This window comes from Macaca thibetana, chromosome 14, assembly GCF_024542745.1.
Source record: "Macaca thibetana thibetana isolate TM-01 chromosome 14, ASM2454274v1, whole genome shotgun sequence".
NCBI classification, from domain to species: domain Eukaryota; kingdom Metazoa; phylum Chordata; class Mammalia; order Primates; family Cercopithecidae; genus Macaca; species Macaca thibetana.
This window is the reverse complement of record NC_065591.1, coordinates 10603057-10620248: the sequence shown is the minus strand read 5'-3', so window position 1 is coordinate 10620248 and position 17192 is coordinate 10603057. Positions and strand designations below refer to the sequence as shown.

Here is a 17192-nt window from a genome sequence, read left to right as displayed (position 1 = left end):
AGGCAAGGTTGCAGTGAGCTGAGACCATGCCATTGCACTCCAGCCTGGGCGACAGTGAGACTCCGTCTCAAAAAAAATAGTTATTGGTTGCTTCTCCACCTTCATTTATTTTCACATGTATTCATCTAAGCCAAACACATCCCTCTCAGAAACAACAGTTTAGTAAATAAGTAACTTAAGGATCAAACTTGTCTTTTCTAAGATTGCCAAATCTCTGTTCCCATTTTTTTAAAACCAATTAATAATTAAATCAGGAAATAAAATAAAGATAGAAAACATCTTTATGACTCCCTGTATCAAATAGTTTTCTTCTTTGTACTTTGTTTTTCCCTGTACCTAAAGGACAATATGTTTTTTTTTTTTTTCTTTTGCTTTTTAGAGACAGGGTCTCACTCTGTCACCCAGGTTGGAGTGCAGTGGCACAAGCTGAAAGCTCACTGCAGCCTTGAGCTCCCTTGCCCAAGTGATCCTCCCACCCCAACCTCCTGAGTAGCTGACATTACAGGCATGTGCCATGCCCTGGCTAATTTTTTGTTTTTTATAGAGATGGGGGTCCCACTATGCTGGGCCAGGCCAGGCTTAAACTTCTGGCCTCAAGTGATCCTCCCACCTTGGCCTCACAAAGTGCTGAGATTACAGGCATGAGCCCTGCTTTTATTTTGAATTATTAATAGCAAATACTGTGAACCCAGCCCTTTGAATTTGTTAACACTTTTTTTTTTTTTTTTTTTTTTTTTTTTGAGACGGAGTCTCACTCTGTTGCCCAGGCTAGAGTGCAGTGGCACGATCTCGGCTCACTGCAAGCTCCACCTTCTGGGTTCATGCCATTCTCCTGCCTCAGCCTCCCGAGTAGCTGGGACTACAGGCGCCCGCCACCACGCCCGGCTAATTTTTTGTATTTTAGTAGAGACGGGGTTTCACCGTGTTAGCCAGGATGGTCTCGATTTCCTGACCTCGTGATCCGCCCGCCTCGGCCTCCCAAAGTGCTGGGATTACAGGCGTGAGCCACCACGCCCGGCCTAACTTTTTGTATTTTTAGTAGAGACGGGGTTTCACTGTGTTAGCCAGGATGTTCTTGATCTCCTGACCTCGTGATCTGCCTGCCTCGGCCTCCTAAAGTGCTGGGATTACAGGCGTAAGCCAGCCACCACCCCGGCCTTTTTTTTTTTTTTTTTTTTTTTTTTTTTGAGACGGAGTCTAGCTGTCACCCAGGCTGGAGTGCAGTGGCACGATCTCTGCTCACTGCAACCTCCGCCTCCTGGGTTCAAGCGATTCTCCTGGATTCACCTGCCTCAGACTCCGGAGTAGCTAGGATTACAGGTACATACCAATGCGCCCAGCTAATGTTTGCATTTTTTAGTAGAGACGGGGTTTCACCATATTGGCCAGGCTAGTCTGCAACTTCTGACCTCGTGATCTGCCAGCCTCAGCTCCCCAAAGTGCTAGGATTACAGGCGTGAGCCACTGCGCCCAGCCGGGAGAATGCGTTTCACATTGCCTATGCAAGTCCAGGACTGTCCTCTAGCATCACAGTTAAAATAAAAACCTAGATCAAATGCTTATGTTTTCACTTTCTTTCTTTTTCCCCTCCTTTTCTCAATAGGATCCAAGCAAAACTCCCCGGAATCGCCAAAAAAAAGGCAGAATAACTACATGGAAACCAGAAACGCAACAGTTACTAAAACACCATTTAATAGTTATAATGTCGTTACTTGTACTATGAAGGAACATACTCAGTGTCAGCTTGAGCCTGCATTCCAAGCTTTTTTTTTTTAATTTGGTGTTTTCTCCCATCCTTTCCCTTTAACCCTCAATATCAAGCACAAAAATTGATGGACTGAAAAAGAACTATCTTAGAACTCAGAAGAATAAAGAAAGAATCAAATTCATAGGATAAGTCAATACCTTAATGGTGGTGGAGCCTTTACCTGTAGCTTGAAAGGGGAAAGATTGGAGGTAGAAGAGAAAATGAAAGATAGAACACCTCTGGATCCTTCTATCCAGTTTTCAGCACTAGTCTTACTCAGCTATCCATTATAGTTTTACCCTTAAGAAGTATGATTAACTTATGAAAAAATTATTTGGGGACAGGAGTGTGATATCTTCCTTGGTTTTTTTTTTTTTTTTTTTTTTTTTTTTTTAGCAGCCCTCAAATCCTATCTTCCTGCCCCACAATGTGAGCAGCTACTCCTGGTATTCCTTTTCTTTAGTGATTTAACTTTCAACGTGATGAATAACTTATAGGTGATAGTGATAATTCCTGATTCCAAGAATGCCATCTGATAAAAAAAAGAATAGAAATGGAAAGTGGGACTGAGAGGGAGTCAACGGGAATGCTGCGGTGGCCGCCACTCCCTCTGCCACTATCCCCAGGGAAGGAAAGACTCTGCCATTTGGGAAAGTGGTTTCTATGTCACTGGACACCAGTTCTGAGCATTAGTTTGAGAACTCATTCCTGAATGTGCTTTCCTCCCTCTCCCCTGCCCACCTCACCTTAAGTTTAATAAATATGGTTGTACTTTTCTTATGATAAAATAAATGTCTGTAACTGCTGTACACTGCTGTAAACTTGTTAGAGAAAAAAATAACCTGCATGTGGGCTCCTCAGTTATTGAGTTATTGTGATCCTATCTCAGTATGTGGGGGGAACATTCTCAAGAGGTGAAATACAGAAAGCCTTTTTTTCTTGATCTTTTCCCGAGATTCAAATCTCCGATTCCCATTTGAGGGTAAGTTTTTTTCTTCACCTTCAACATGAAAATTCAGCGAACTTGAAAGAAAAATCATCTGTGAGTTCCTTCACGTTCTCACTCACAGTCATGATCGTTCAGAGGGAATATGCACTGGTGAGTTTAAAGGACTATGATATTTGATAGTCCCAAAGTACGGCAGCTGCAAAAAGTAGTGGAAGGAAATTGTCTTTCCACGTTTTGGGAAAATTAGTTAGGAATTTGGATGGGTAAAAGGTACCCTTGCCTTACTCCGTCTTATTTTCTTAGCCCCTTTTGAGTGTTTTAACTGGTTTCATGTCCTAGTAGGAAGTGCATTCTCCATCCATATCCTCTGCCCTCCCAGGAAGTCAGTGATTGTCTTTTTGGGCTTCCCCTCCAAAAGACCTTCTGCAGTGGAAGCGCCACATCCAGTTTTTCTTTTGTTGCTGCTGTGTTTAGATAATTGAAGAGATCTTTGTGCCACACAGGATTTTTTTTTTTTTTTAAGAGAAACCTATAGATGAAAAATTACTAATGAAACTCTGTGTACGTGTCTGTGCGTGCAACATAAATACAGTAGCACCTAAGGAGCTTGAATCTTGGTTCCTGTAAAATTGCAAATTGATGTGGTATTAATAAAAAAAAAAAAAAAAAAAAAAAACACAATGACTGTGGCATCATTCTGCTAACTTTATTCTTTATACACAGTTTGGGTAAAGTAAGAACCAAACACTGCTTCCACTCCCCCTATCCTCACTCCACTTTGGGGGCTTTAAAAAGTGACTAACAGTTGATAATCGTAAGGATTCCCAAGACTGCAGAATTTAGTTGTAGAGCATAACTGTGCATTTGATCTCTGAAAGAAAATAAGAGACCCTCTAAGAGGTGGTGACCTTAGAATGAGGAGGGGTCAGGGGGTCTTTTATCCCAGATCGGCCTCACACCAGCCTAGGAGATTTCCCCACCTGCAACGTAAAGCAGCCTGTAAATTACATATAGCCACAATGCACTTAAATTGAGTCAATCACCATGGAAAATGGGAACTAAATACATCATCAGGTCTTCATTGAAAAAACTTGAGTGGTCACCTGTGATTAGCTCTTCTCCTAAACTAAGGCTGCTGTGACCCTTAAGCTGGCTTTTAAAAATGTATTCAACATACCTCTTAGAAAACTTAGGCTGAAATATTCTTTAAATGACTGATGCAAACAACTTCACAAATACGCATACAAATGTCTGAATAATGTCACTAAGTAACATGGTATATAAATATGTATTCAGAGTAACATTTACATATTGGCCATAATAGCAAGCATACCATTAACAAAAAAAAAAAATGGAGACTTCACCTGTTCATGTCAGAATCCCAAGGCAAGGAGGCACACCTAGGCAAGAAGGCCAACTCAACTTGCAGCCTCTAACCTGTGAGGCCGTAACTTCCAACAAAGCAGAAATCACCGGAATCACAACCGCAGCCCTTCCCCATCAGGGGTGCCCAGCACTTCAGCTGCATTAAGATCAGTGAAGGGCTCATGAAAACAGACTGCTAGGCCCCAACCAAGTTTCTGATTAACCCTAGGGTATGGCCCAAGAATTTTTACTTCTGGCAGATTCCTAAGGTGATGCTGCTGCTCTGAGACACACTTTGAGCTGGTGTGTTTGGGGCTGTCTCAGTAAACATGTCCACTCTCCTCCTGAGGCCTCTCCCTGCCTGTGGAGGGGGGAAAACCTCTAACTCCTCCGCCCTGGCTTATCTGAACTTTGGCAGTGGGCTTGAGTGATTATAAATTGGTTGCCCCAATTTACCTACTGTTTTTGAGCAGGCAGAGTAATATTGAGGGTGTTAATACTCTGGATCTGAAAAAATACATGAAGGAAAGTAAAAGAATGGCAGTGCACAGCCTGGTGCCATCCATAATCTCCGTTCTCAAGCTTTTAATACTGTCCCCAAAACCCTGGAGGTTCAAACTCACTGGGAATTTACTTTTCAGTCAACTGACAACCCATTCAGGATCTTCCTGAATCCCTGGTGGCCTCCACAACAAAGAGCACAAAGCCCCCTGCCGAGGAGGCCTTGGGCCCGGTGGCAGCGCCCCGCCTCGAGTTCTGCTGGGGAGAGGAAGGCCGAGCCCACGGCGCCTTCCAGCTGAGGCCTTGCAGAGCTCAGCGTGCTCATCCCAAAGCAGTGTGCAGGGCTTTGCCACCTTCAGGAGTCATATATCCACTGTGGTGGCCTGCAGTGCCCAGCATGTCAATCCTTCGGCAGGCCTGATAAATTTTAATAACCAGTGAATTGGGAAACAGCCTGGTATCGGCTAAAGAACACTGAGTCGGGAGCTAGAATTTTCATTCTAGTTCTTCTACTGTGCCTACCTGGCTGTATGGCCATCTGGGTTCCTGGGCTCCAATTTACCTATCTGTGAAGGGGAGGAGGGTGGTACTAGTGATCTCAGGGCCCTTTCCAATTCTGACAATCTTGAATTATATAAAAATGCTATAAAATCCGTGGTATAAAATCCAACTCCCAAACAGGAAGAGTCAAGGGGACTGGGCCTGAGGCACTTGAACCTTGGGTTCTGGCCTGGGGGTCAGGAGTGAGAGGAGGGACCTCCTCTTTGCCCTTTGCTTTCCCACCCCGAAGCAGGGGCTGGCCCCCGCTGCCAGGGCATCTCTTTCTCCAGACCTAACCCTCAAGTTCCACCCACTAGCCTCCCCGCCCCGACTTTAGGACCGAGGGAACTGTCCCTGCAGCAGCCTGGCTTTGTGAAGAGCAGACAGTAGGGCCCAGAGTCTCCCAGCAAGAGTAACATCAGCACAGCTAGTTGGGGTCCTCCCGTCCCCGCCTCTGCCCTCGCTCCTCCTTCCTTCAGGTCCTCCCTCCACCACCTCTCACAGCTTATCTCTGATACACGCATAATAAATAAGACATTTGCACATAAGGGTGACTGGGTCCTCTGTCCCCGCCCCTCCCCCTTTCATATAAAAGCATTAAATACAGTTTCAAAATAAAATACAAAGAGCAAAAAAGGGCCTGATCTCGGGGCCACCTGTTCTCCACGGGAGAATGAATCTACACATCCCTCTCGGACCTGCCTGGGAGATCGCGGGGCCCCTTCCCTGCCCCACAGGGCCTGGGGCTGCCACGGGGAAAAGAGACCGAGGCCCGGCCCCAGGCCCTGCGGGTTGAGAACCGGCGCCGCATCCACCGCGGACAAAGGGGGATGGGGATGGAGCGGGAATCGAAGGCTGACTGCCGGGACCGCCTGTGCCCCGGGCTCCCCCGGACCTGGTGGCGCCCGACTCTGAGTTTAGGGGTAAGCAAGGGCCCTCGGGGCAAGAGGAGCAAAGGAAAAAAGTGCTAATCCCTTTACAAGATGTCCTGGAGGGCGTGGCAGCGGCCCGGGAGAAGGGTGGAGCCGCCAGGCGCACGCTTCCCACTGAGCCTGCCCCGGAGGTAGGCGCAGCTGGTCTGACCCGGGACCCGGGCGCATCGCCCCGCCCTCGGTCCAATGCGCCTTGCCAGCCCGGGAAGGCTCCCGAGCCCCGCGGCCCAGCCTCCCGCTGGAAGCCCCAGTCCGCAGCCGGGGCCTCCGAGAGGCCGAGAATCCCAATTAGGGAAGGGCAGCCAGCAGCCCCCGAGCCGGGAGCCGTGCCTGCCGGCGTGCAAGGCTGCAGAGAACTGGGCCCCCAGCCAGGGCCAGGGCCAGAGCCTGCGTAGCCCCAATACTGACTGACGGCGCTCCCAGTCCCGGCCTGCGGAGGATTCCCTCGCGGGGTGCGGCCGGGAGCGCTCGGCGCTAACACTTGGAGGCCGCTTTGGATTCTCGGAAAACGTGGGCCCTGCGCGGGGAGGGCAGGGCTCTGGGCCGATGGGAGAGTGCGCATTCCCGCAGCGTACCGACTGGCTCAGGGACCCAAGCGGCACCGCGCGAACGCCGGTGGCCCCACCCGATCCCCAGTCTCCGCCCGGCCCGGCCAGCGGGGGGCGCGGCCGCGGGAAGCTCTAACACCTGGCGCGAGGATCTGCCAAGTGGGAGGTCCGGGCGAGCACAGGGCGAGGAGAGCCCGATCCGACCCGACCCGACCCGTGGGCCCGCTAGGCCGCTACGCCCGACACACAGCGCCAGACTTGAGGTCCGCGCCGCCGTCGCGCGGCGCCGGGGCGGGCGGCCCGAAGCCCTCGTGGCCGTAGCAGCGCAGCGCCGCCTCCTCGTAGGCCTCCAGGATAGTCTGGCGCTCCTCGGGCGTGAAGTCCATGGAGAAGGGGTGCACCTGCAGGATGTGGCGCTTGATGGTGCTCACCTTGAGGGTGGCCAGCGCGCCCCCGCACACCATGCACACCAGGCCGCGCCGGCTGCCGTCGTAGTCCATCAGGTACTCGCCCCGCCAGCGCGGCTGGTAGTTCCGCCGCTGCTCCCGGCTGCGGGGCGGGGGCGGCGGCGGGGGAGGCGGCGGAGGCAAGGCGAGTCCCCCGGGATCCTGGCCGTCCTCTTCGTCCTCCTCTTCTTCGGCGGGCCGTTCCAAGGGAGCCCCAGGAGACAGCGGAACGTCGCCTAGGGAGGGACAAAGGGCCGCATTGGCGACGGCGGGGGACAACAGGCCGGGCCCCGCGTCTCATCTCCGGTCACCCCGCCTTTGCCCTTCTATCCCATCCTCCAGTCCCTTCTTCCCCAACAGCGCCCGACCCTCGCTCCCTGCCTGCCCGGGGCCCTGCCCGGCTCTCCCTCTCCGCCTGCTCTGGCCCCACCGCTCACCCCACTCCTCCTCCTCCTCTGGCTCCTCCTCCTCGTCCCCTCCCCCCTCCTCGGAGACTGCGGCTGTGTCCGGGGCGGCGGGGCCCCGGGGGGACTCGGGGCGGGGCAGCCCCAGGGCCAGCAGGTGGGCGGCCTTCTCGCTCCACTCCCGGGCGATGAGGGCCTGGACGGGCCCGCCGAGGCGCGTGGAGCCCGGGTGGCGCCGGCGGATGTGGCGCTCGATGGTGCTCATCTTGAGCGAGGCCAGCGCGCCCCCGCACACCCCGCACACCAGGCCGCGCCGGCCGCCGTCCAGCTCCATGAGGTACTCCAGCCGCCAGCGCTCCTGGGGGTGGCGGCGGTGGGCGCGGCCCCGCGGCGACCGGCCCGGGACCCCCGCCCTCTGGCCCTCGCCCTCCTCCAGCTCCTCCTCCTCCTCTGCGGGCCCGGGCCTCTCAGGGACCCAGCCAGCCTCTTCCTTTACGTCTGGGGGGCTGAGATCCTGAGAGGTGGGGGCTCCAGCAGCGGAGGCCGAGTCCCGGCTCTTTCCGGTCAGGTCCTGGGGGGCGAGGTCATCGCCTGTTGGGGAAGGGGTGAGGGAGAGGGGCTCAGCCTGCTGGCTGGGTTGCCCTTGCTCACGCAGAGGGGTCCATCCTGGCTCCTCACCCCAGCCCCAAGCTAAAGGCCCCAGTCTGTCTGTGTCTGGGGGCGGAGTGAGTGTATGTGTGTGGAGCGCCAGCTCCTGGCCTTCAGCCCTCAGCCCTAAGTCCCTGCCTCCCAGTTTTGGCCAGACCCCACTTCAGAGCCCCAATATGAGGGGGTCTCAGCCTGGGATGGGCCTCGCACCTGGTGGGGACTGGGTGAGCTCAGACAGCGCCTCAGGCTGGCCCCCCCAGGCCTGCAGCAGGGCACTGCGCTGGGGGCCGCTGAGCCCCAGGGAGCCGGGGTGCACCTCCAGCACGTGGGCACGGATGTCGTCCAGGTGCAGGCTGGGCAGTGCCCGACCACAGGCCATGCACACCAGCCGGTTCCCCCGCGGGTCATAGTCCATGAGACACTCGGCCCGGAACCAGTTCTGCAGGGACTCCTTCAGCCTCCTCTCCAGGCGCCGGGCCCCCAGCCCCCTGCTGCCCCCGGCCCTCCGGGAGGCTGAGAGGCGCAGACGCCGAGCCCGGGGTGCCACTGGGCCCCCTCGCCGCTGGCGCCGGCAGCCCCCACCAGCTGGGGCTTTGCCTGAAAGGGTTGGAGGGAAGGAACTGAGACGCTGGCCCCACAGAGCACCCCACTACAGCCACTCTCTCACTTGGGCCCCAGGCCTAACCTTTGCCCTTCTCTTCCTCTCCCCTGAACTCCTAACTTCACCTCCCTAAACCCTCCTCTGCTCACACTTCAAGCACCACCCACACTTCCCCCACAGTGGAATTTAGCCCTGTCCCTGGCCTTCACCGTCAGCCACACCTCTCCAGCACCCTCCCCTTCCCTCACCCACCCCAGCCAGGCCTCCCCGCTCCAAGCCTTTCAACGGCCTGTCGCCCAACCTCTCTCCTTGATATTCAAAAACCACAGAATATCCAAGCTGTCATGGACATCGGAGACCCTCTCACCCCACTGTCCTTCCCCCACCTTTGTATAATAAGGGCGATAAACAGACCCCACCCAGAGAAGGAGCAGTGACTTGCTCAAGAACACCAGCTCCTTGGCAGAACGGCTGACCCACTGCACCCCACTGGCCACCCAGACCCCCGCCTCTACAGAATCTGCATTTACCTGGGCCCTTGGGCGGGCAAGCGGGGACACCAGCCCCCTCCTCCTCGTCCTCTTCTTCCTCCTCCTCCTCCTCCTCAGCCCCCTGGACCCCCAGGCCCTCGGCCTCTCCGCAGGCCCCCAGCCCCAGGTGTGCATCCCAGCTGTTGCTGATGACTTCCTTCTCCCGGGGACTCCAGTGCAAGGAGTAGGGGTGCTTTTGGCGGATGTGGCGCTTGATGGTGCTGAGCTTGAGGGTGGCCAGGGAGCTGCCGCACACCATGCACACCATGCCGTGCCGGGCAGGGTTGAAGTCCATCAGGTACTCCAGCCGCCAGTGGTCGTGGTAGTAGCGCCGGTGGTCACGGCCAGGGATGCGGCTTTTTCCAGGCCTTGAAGCCCGGGCCTCACAGTGGTCTGAGTATTTCCTGCCTGAAGATGTTGGTCCCCTGGCCCTGGAGGAGGGCAGGGGGGCACTCCCCCAGGACCCCAAGGCACCCCCTTCCAGCTGAAGATCTTGCCCTGAAGGGGAAAGGGAGAGAGTTTTTCAATCTCTGATTTCCAGGGAAAGAAGCGAGGACTTCAATGGTGAGCCCTGAAAGAGGGAGCTGGGGGAGGGGGTGTTCCGGGGCAGGAAAGGGATGGCAACAGCAATAAAAGGGATGTAGGAGAAGCGGGGAGCCAAAACATTAGCCCTTTACAAAGGGCAAGGACCCTTTAAGAGGAGATCAAGAACAAAAGGACGCAGGGCACTATGGAACTAACTCTGACTTTTTAAAAAATAAGGTGAGGGCCAAGGAGCCAGCCAGCTCTGTAAGGTGCCCTTTCTGGACAAGAGCTGTAGGGAGAAAGCCGGGAGAGCAGCAGGCCAGGGCGGTTCCAGCCGGAGCAGAGCAGGCAGTGGGGCCAGACAAACAAAGGGGGCATCTGTCTGCAGCCAGGGCTGCATACGGGACCCACCCGCCTGGGGCCCCCGCCAGGAGGGCCCCACCCACAAGTCTTCTCCCTTTTGCCAGTAATGCTTCAAATACAGCCTCCTGAGAGTCCCATTTTGGGGATGGGCTAGGCCTTGTCAGTTCCCCAAATCTAGGCCCCCAGATGGGAGGGATCCCTAAGACAAAGCTGCCAACATCTCCAGGGAAAGGAGTTTCTGAGACCAAAACTTCTCCAGATTCTGGAGGAGCCAATGACCCTGAAAAGGGATAGGAGGAGGGCCACCAGTGGCAACTAATGACACTGCGGCAGGGAGTGGCCACCATCCACTGAAGCCCATTAAGTCTTTCTGGGGCTTTATTTGCTGCTCTGGCAGGGAGCTGGCCACTGCCCAGCAGTCAGAAGGGCGGGCACTGGAGAGGCCCCACTAACCCAATGGCGTTCCCTGTGTCAGACACCCACCCAGAGCAGTCCCCTACCCTCCCTACAGTTCCCACCCCTCTTGATTTAGAAAAATGTCTCCTGGGCACACAAGCAGGTTCTGGTCATTCTCCCAGTGGAGAATCACAGGGTTGGGAAAACAAAAGACAGGATCAGAAAGGGCTCCTGTCACCCTTGTGGAAGTTTTTTTTATTTTAGTTTTTATTTAAGTAGATCCATAGAATCTACTGGCTTTGGAGTCATAGGCTTGGGTTCAAGTCCTGGCTTCACTGGTAACTTGCTCTGTGACCTTTGATAGGTCATGTCCACCCTCTGGGCCTGGGCTTCTTTGTCTGCAAAGACACTGGCTAGCTGGCTGGTCTCTAAGCATCCTTCTTCCAGCGCTGGATCCAGGCTAGCCTAAGGTGGATTGGCCCTTTAAGAGCCGAAAAAGGGGGAGGAGCCGAGGTTCTTTAAAAACAAAAGGGGATGGGGCGTTTCTGGGAGGGGAGAGACCGGGAGGGGAGCCTGGAGATTCGGGCTGAGTCTCCCTGGCCTGAAGGAAACCTTCAAGGGTCTTAAGGCGTGACCCTGCAGCCGGGAAATGAGTAAACAGCCTCCTTTGAGAGCGAACGAGGAAAACTGGCTGGTTCCGCTAGAGCTGACAAATTAGGGCAAAAAAAATTCTGAAAAGAAGGGAAGGGAGAATGCACGGGCAGGAGGGGTGTCTGTCTGCCTTTGTGAGCGAACCCATCGCTTTAAAAACTGCCCGCGGTGGGAAAAGATGGTGTGAGCCCCCTGGGCGCAAGCGATGCACTTTCCTAGGGAGAACGTGGGAGAAAAGAAAAAGGGTGCATGTCTCTCACAAGGCCACGAGACGAAAGGAGCAGCCCGATTTACAACAGCAGAGTTCGGAGCTGAGCTCAGCTCCGCTGGGGAAAAGCCCCCGAAGGGGACCCAGGGTCTGGATGGACTTTTAAGAGACAGCCCGATTAGAGAGACAACCTGGGAGTCTGAAAGAGAAAGGGGCGGGGGCCGCAAGTCCACAAGCCTCGCTCCGTGGCGCCCTGCCCAGTGGGGCCCCTCGGGCCTGGCCCCCAAGGCGGGGCGCTGCGGGCGGCCGCGGGGCCCTTTAAGGGGGAGGCGAGCCGCCCAAGCCCCGCGGGCCGACCCCGGTAGCTGGGCGGGGGACTCCCCCGCCAGCCCTGCAGCCGCGCTCCGCGCCCACCAGGTGGCGCCCCCGGCCGCCCTGCCCGCGTCCCCCGCTTTGTTCGGCGGCGGAGAGGGGCCCCGAGCCGCAGCCCTCCCCTCCCCCACGCCGGGGCCCCCGCCCGGGCCGCCGGCCCCAGCTCTTACCGCCTTCGTCTTCTTCCGGCTCCGCGCTGCCGCTCGATCCGGCTGGCGGCAGCCGTCGGCCCCGTGCCGAGGCCACTGCTGGCCCGGGGCCGCCCCTGCCGCCGCTGCTCCGGCTCCGGTGGTCCCCGCCGGGCTCCATGCGCTGCGCTGCGGAGCGGGGCCCCGGGGCGGCGGGGCGCGGGGCCGCGGGGCTGGCGGCAGCCCGCGCGGAGCGCTCGCTGCGCGGGGCCCCGGGGCGCGGGGCGCATGCACGGGGCGGCCGGCCGCACGGACGGCAGGCTGCTCGCTCGGCGGCGCGGGCTGGACCGGGGTGGGGATTCCTGTCTGGGGCCCCTGGGGCTCCTTTAAGGGCTCCTGGGTAAATTTAAAGGGGCCGCGCGCTATTTCCTCCTGCCAGCTCGCGGGGGGCTGGGGGGAAAGGCGGGAGGCGACGAGCCCAGCCGAGGCTCAGCAGCCTGCGCCGGGTCCGGACGCTAGGGGCACGGACCTCGCCGCCCCCGCGGGCCCGCACCGCCGCCTCCGGGGCTCCGGTCCCGGCTCCCGAAGGGTCACCGAGGTGGCGAGGGGTGCCCGCGTCCCCTGCGACGCGCTTCCACCCGGGCTCGGCTCGCGGCCACCGCCCCCTCGGGGTATCTCAGCGCCGGGATCGCCCGCTGGGGAGGCCGGGGTCCCTGCCCGGGGCTGCCTCCCGCCGCGCAAGCGGGTCGCGAGCTCGGTGCGGGCCCCGGAGCGGCCGCTACTGGCAGGGGCCCCAGATGGCTGCGGCCCCGCCGAGAGGGTGGAGCCGTGGGGGCGGCCGCGCCCCCTCCCGCGGGAGCCGCCCGGGAGCGCTGAGAGCTCGAGCTTCTCATGGGAGGGGCGGACAGGCGAGGCTCCCCCGAGCCAGCCAGGGGTGGGGGCGGCCTCCGCAGTGACTCGGGCTGGGGAGAGGGGCGCACAGCATGCCCGCGGAGAGCCGGCTGCGCCGGGTCCCGACCCTGCGGGGCGGAGGTGGCCCCAGGTTAGAAGCCGGGAGGAGAGGGCGTGCGCGGCGGTGACTCAGGATCCTGCCCCCGCAGGCCTGGGGGTGCCTGACGAGCCCCTGACGCAGCCCCAGACCCCTGTCCCGGCCCTAGGAAGCGAAGAATGCTGGCCCCGGGCGGGGTGTCGGACATCTGGGGAGGCGCGTTACCACGGCTGGGAAGCGCTGGGCGGACCCTGGCTGCAGGTCCCGGGGCGCCCCCGGGCTCCCAGCTCCCGAGAAGCGGAGCGCAGGGACTGTGAGAGGCAGCCGGAGCGCAGCAGCCTGGGGTCCTCCTGCGAGGACCGGCGGGAGGAGCAGGTGCTCGCTTTGCCTGAGGTTGGGCGCCCACAACAAAGGCGATTCCTGGACATCCAAATTACAGGGTGCGGGAGGCCTGCAGGGTCTTCTTGTCTGGAGGCGGGTTTTGTTCCTTGCACTGGGGAGGTACCCAGCGGTCGCCGATGGCAGTTCGTCCGCTCCTCACCGCCTACTGTGTGCCCTCATGCTTTCAGACGCTGGACACACAGCAGTGGAGAAGATGGGCAAGACTGATACTGCCTGTGACTTTCCTTTTCAGAGGCACCCACAGCCTCTGAAAAGGAAACCGCTCCAGCCTTTCGGGAGCCATGGCAATTAAATTACTTGGAACACAGGAAACCTGTCCCCAATGTGTTTCTGAGGAGGGGACAAAAACTAAGATTTCTTAAGTGCCTCTGGGCTCTGTCGCCGCGGAAATGTCCCATCTCTTCCCCAGCCCCCATGTTGACGTGCTTGAGACTCCACCTTGGGTAAACTGAGTCTCCGTTTCACAACTCTGCTCTCTTCGCGGCAGGCCCTGCGCTCAGGCAGGCGGGGGCGGAGGGGGTTGCACTGACTCTCACCCACTTGGGGTCAGAGGCCCTGATGCTGATGGGTGCCACGCAGGACCCTGAGAGGGGAGATTCCTTAATTCATTATGTCCCTCACCTGTGCCAGGCCCGGGAACACAAAGGGGAAGTGAGACAGACCTGGGCTTCACACTCTTCTAAGTAGTATGGTTAAAAAAAAAAAAAAAAGGAAAGAAAGGAAAAGAAGCTAAAAGAGCCTAATGTCCTAAAATGAAAGAAGCCTGTTCTTCCGGGACCGAGAGCCCTCGTGCTTTATTCTAGTTTAGTTGCTCGCCCCACAGGGAACCAATGCTGAGGGCCAGCCCCTGTGAGACTCTGGTGTCTGTCCTTGCAGTGCTCTGCGTGTATAAAGAGGGTAATTTTCTTACCAAAAGAAAGGTATCGAAGCCACCTGGAGCCACCTTCAACAACCTCTGCCCTCCCCTTCCCACCCACATTCTGCGCCTCGGCAATTCTGAAAGTTTGGAATTTCAGAATTCCAAACTGAAATTCTGAAATTTCAGTTTGAAATTTCAAAATTTCAGGAATGGCTGGAATGGCTGCACCCTCGGCAATTCTGAAAGTTTCCCACTCACTACTTGAACCCCGCAGCGGCCCCGTGAAGCTGGAACTTCGTTGTCGGGATGAAGAAATCGAGACAGAGTCAAGAGCCTTGCGCAAGGCCATTCATTTATTTATGCACTTCTTTTCTTGTTCAGAAAGCAGTCCTAAGTGATGAGAACGGGGCTGGGGGTGCAGAGACTTAATCACATAATGCAGGGGGGTACCCCCCCAACCTCACTGGGGGAAGGGGAAACCAATGGCAGTCAGTCAGGGTCACATTCTCACTTTCTCAGGACTTAGGTGCTTTTGTCTTCATGAAGTATCTTCATCTATTTTAAAAAAATTTTAAATAGTTCAGTATATTTTCATGGACCCTACGCATTTATTTTTTTGATTGAGAAAAAAGCACACTTTCTTTGACTCTTACATTTTTTTTTCATCTAACTTTAAAATAAAACATTTTCAGGAGCCCCTAAAAGCCTAAAAGTACCTTACACTCTGCACCAGTGCCTCCGGTGCCCTGGGTCCCCAGCCCTGACTGCAGTCGAGGGTGATAAGCACCAAGGGAGAAGGAAGCCCCCGGAAGGGTCCCCCAAGCGGAGAAGACTTCCTAAGGAGGGCAAAAGCAAGACTAGACAGACCAGGAGGAGAAAGGGAACAAGGGTTTCCTGGCAGGGGCTGGGGAAACTCTGGGTGAAGGAGGGTTTCAGGTGGGAGAGGCAGAAAAGGAAATAGAAATTGGCAGGGACTAGAGCCTTAGGTGCCATGTGGAGAGTCTGAGTTTGTCCTGAAGGCACTGGCAATGCTCAGAATTGTGGACAATTATGGAGGCAGCTGGGAGAACGCTGCGGAGAGGGACAGCAACAAAGACCCAAGTCAGGGCAGCAGCCCCAGGGCCGATGGAGAGGAGGCAAAAGATTTGAGCAGGGCCATAGCACATCATGGTGTAAACTTCACTGCATTGAGGAGGAAGAGGAGGCAGTGGCAACTGGAGGATGAATACCAGCTAAGTGAGGAGGAGGAAGAGGAGGGAAAGCAGGAGGAGGAGGGGAAGGAGGAGGAGGAAGGGGAGGCAACTGGAGGATGAATACCAGCAGAGCCAGGAAAAAGGATACCTCTTCTCACCAAGGGGCTATTTCTTACCTAAGTGATATACCTAAAAGTTGCTTATGCCCGGGGCAGGGGTTGGGGAATGTTGAGGGGTAGTAGTGGTTCTAACTTGAGCATATCAAGAAGATAGAATTACAGGACATGGGCCTGCTTGAATGTGATGATCTGGGAAAGGGCCTGCTAACTCCCAAGTAACTGGATTGAGAGGACGGGGCTATAAAAAGAAAAATAGATTTGGAGATAGAAAATGAGGTTACAGGTCAGGCGAGGTGGCTCACGCCTATTACAGCACTTTGGGAGGCTGAGGTGGGTGGTTCACCTGAGGTTGGGAGTTCGAGACCAGCCTGACCAACATGGTGAAACCCCATCTCTACTAAAAATACAAAAATTAGCTGGGCGTGGTGGCGCGGGCCTGTAATCCCAGCTCCTCGGGAGGCTGAGGCAGGAGAATAGCTTGAACCCAGGAGGTGGAGGTTGCAGTGAGCTGCGATTGTGCCATTGCACTCCAGCCTGGGCGACAAGAGTGAAACGCCATCTCAAAAGAAAAAAAAAAAAAGAGAAAGAAAACAAAATGAGGTCACAACCTGAGAACTTTGGAGCCCATTTCAAACCCAGAACTCCTGATTTTTACACCTTCCCTCTTCCATTGTCTAACTCAGATTCTACTTAGTCCCCTATCTGCTGTCTCTGGCCAGCCCTAGGACTTCTGAGGTTGTTGGTCCCAGCCTGCAAGGGCCAGTGTCTCCCAAGGGCGCAACCTTCTCCTAGTGCTTCAGTGGCTCCTTGGACAGGTCCCATTAAAGGAAGGGCCATTGACAACAAAAACGGAGGAACTGTGAATTGTGTTCCCAAAGGATAGTTTTTAAGGAGGTAAAACATTAACCTCCCTAGACCCAAATTTGTGACAAATTCTGGATTCTACTTTTCAGGATGTCTCAGAACTAAAAAAACAAATGCTGGTTCTAAAAGTAGCCCTCAACATTCTCCAGAGAGCAGACCCAAACTCTTTCAAAAAACTAAGATCAGTCATACAGGCTGTAATGTTAAAGGAACTTTCTATGTAGATTGTAAATTAAATCATCCCTTGTAAAATCCCAAAGGAATTTCAAACTTAAAGATTATATCTGGCCGGGCACAGTGGCTCACGCCTGTAATCCCAGAACTTTGGGAGGCTGAGGTGGGCGGATCACAAGATCAGGAGATCGAGACCATCCTGGCTAACTCGGTGAAACCCCGTCTCTACTAAAAAAAAATACAAAAAATTAGCCGGGCGTGGTGGCGGGCGCCTGTAGTCCCAGCTACTCGGGAGGCTGAGGCAGGAGAATGGCGTGAACCCGGGAGGCGGAGCTTGCAGTGAGCCGAGATCACGCCACTGCACTCCAGCCTGGGCGACAGAGCGAGACTCCGTCTCAAAAAAAAAAAAAAAAAGATTATATCCAGGTCTAAGCCAAAACCTTGGGCTTTGAATGTGTGTTGAGGGAAGAGGGTGTGGAATTTTATTTTATTTATTTATTTATTTGAGATGGAGTTTTGCTCGTCACCCAGGCTGGAGTGCAATGGTTCACTGCAACCTCCACGTCCCGGGTTCAAGTGATTCTCCTGCCTCAGCTTCCCGAGTAGCTGGGATTACAGGCGCCCACTACCACACCCAGCTAATTTTTGTATTTTGAGTAGAGACAGGGTTTCACCATGTTGGCCAGGCTGGTCTCAAACTCCTGACTTCAGGTGATCTGCCCACCTCAGCCTCCCAAAG

At 55.7% G+C, this 17192-nt stretch overlaps 4 protein-coding genes across 12 annotated transcripts in view; 2 read left to right on the top strand and 2 right to left on the bottom strand.

The window, feature by feature from the left end:
• RTN3 (reticulon 3) overlaps nt 1–3215 on the top strand; it is a 74719-nt gene extending 71504 nt beyond the window's left edge. For all 9 annotated transcript variants that reach the window (XM_050757112.1, XM_050757110.1, XM_050757113.1 and 6 more), the window contains one exon: nt 1604–3215. In XM_050757112.1, the coding sequence (XP_050613069.1) occupies nt 1604–1723 (120 nt within the window). In that variant the 3' untranslated portion in view covers nt 1724–3215. The remainder of the gene's footprint in view (nt 1–1603) is intronic.
• Nucleotides 1–17192, bottom strand: part of PLAAT3 (phospholipase A and acyltransferase 3) — a 369991-nt gene that overhangs the window by 176843 nt on the left and 175956 nt on the right. The window lies entirely within an intron of this gene.
• ZFTA (zinc finger translocation associated) lies at nt 3382–12035 on the bottom strand. The gene is made up of 5 exons (XM_050757373.1): nt 11897–12035; nt 9212–9709; nt 8291–8677; nt 7466–8023; nt 3382–7264 (listed from the first exon to the last, which is right to left on the bottom strand). Exons 1-5 carry the CDS (start codon nt 12033–12035, stop codon nt 6816–6818), a joined length of 2031 nt encoding a protein of 676 aa, XP_050613330.1. The 3' UTR covers nt 3382–6815.
• The window catches only part of OTUB1 (OTU deubiquitinase, ubiquitin aldehyde binding 1), a 238450-nt gene continuing 235804 nt past the window's right edge, over nt 14547–17192 (top strand). Inside the window, exon 1 of the mRNA XM_050757206.1 lies at nt 14547–14550. The gene's annotated coding sequence lies outside the window, so the exon portion shown is untranslated. The remainder of the gene's footprint in view (nt 14551–17192) is intronic.

Bases quoted from the DNA above. Each gene is read 5' to 3' on its own strand.
- ZFTA (XM_050757373.1), bottom strand. From the start codon at position 12,035: ATGGAGCCCGGCGGGGACCACCGGAGCCGGAGCAGCGGCGGCAGGGGC. The intron at 8,678-9,211 runs GTAAATGCAGAT...CAACCCTTTCAG, and splicing joins TTGCCCGCCCAAGGGCCCAG to GCAAAGCCCCAGCTGGTGGG. The intron at 7,265-7,465 runs GTGAGCGGTGGG...GTCCCTCCCTAG, and splicing joins AGAGGAGGAGGAGGAGTGGG to GCGACGTTCCGCTGTCTCCT.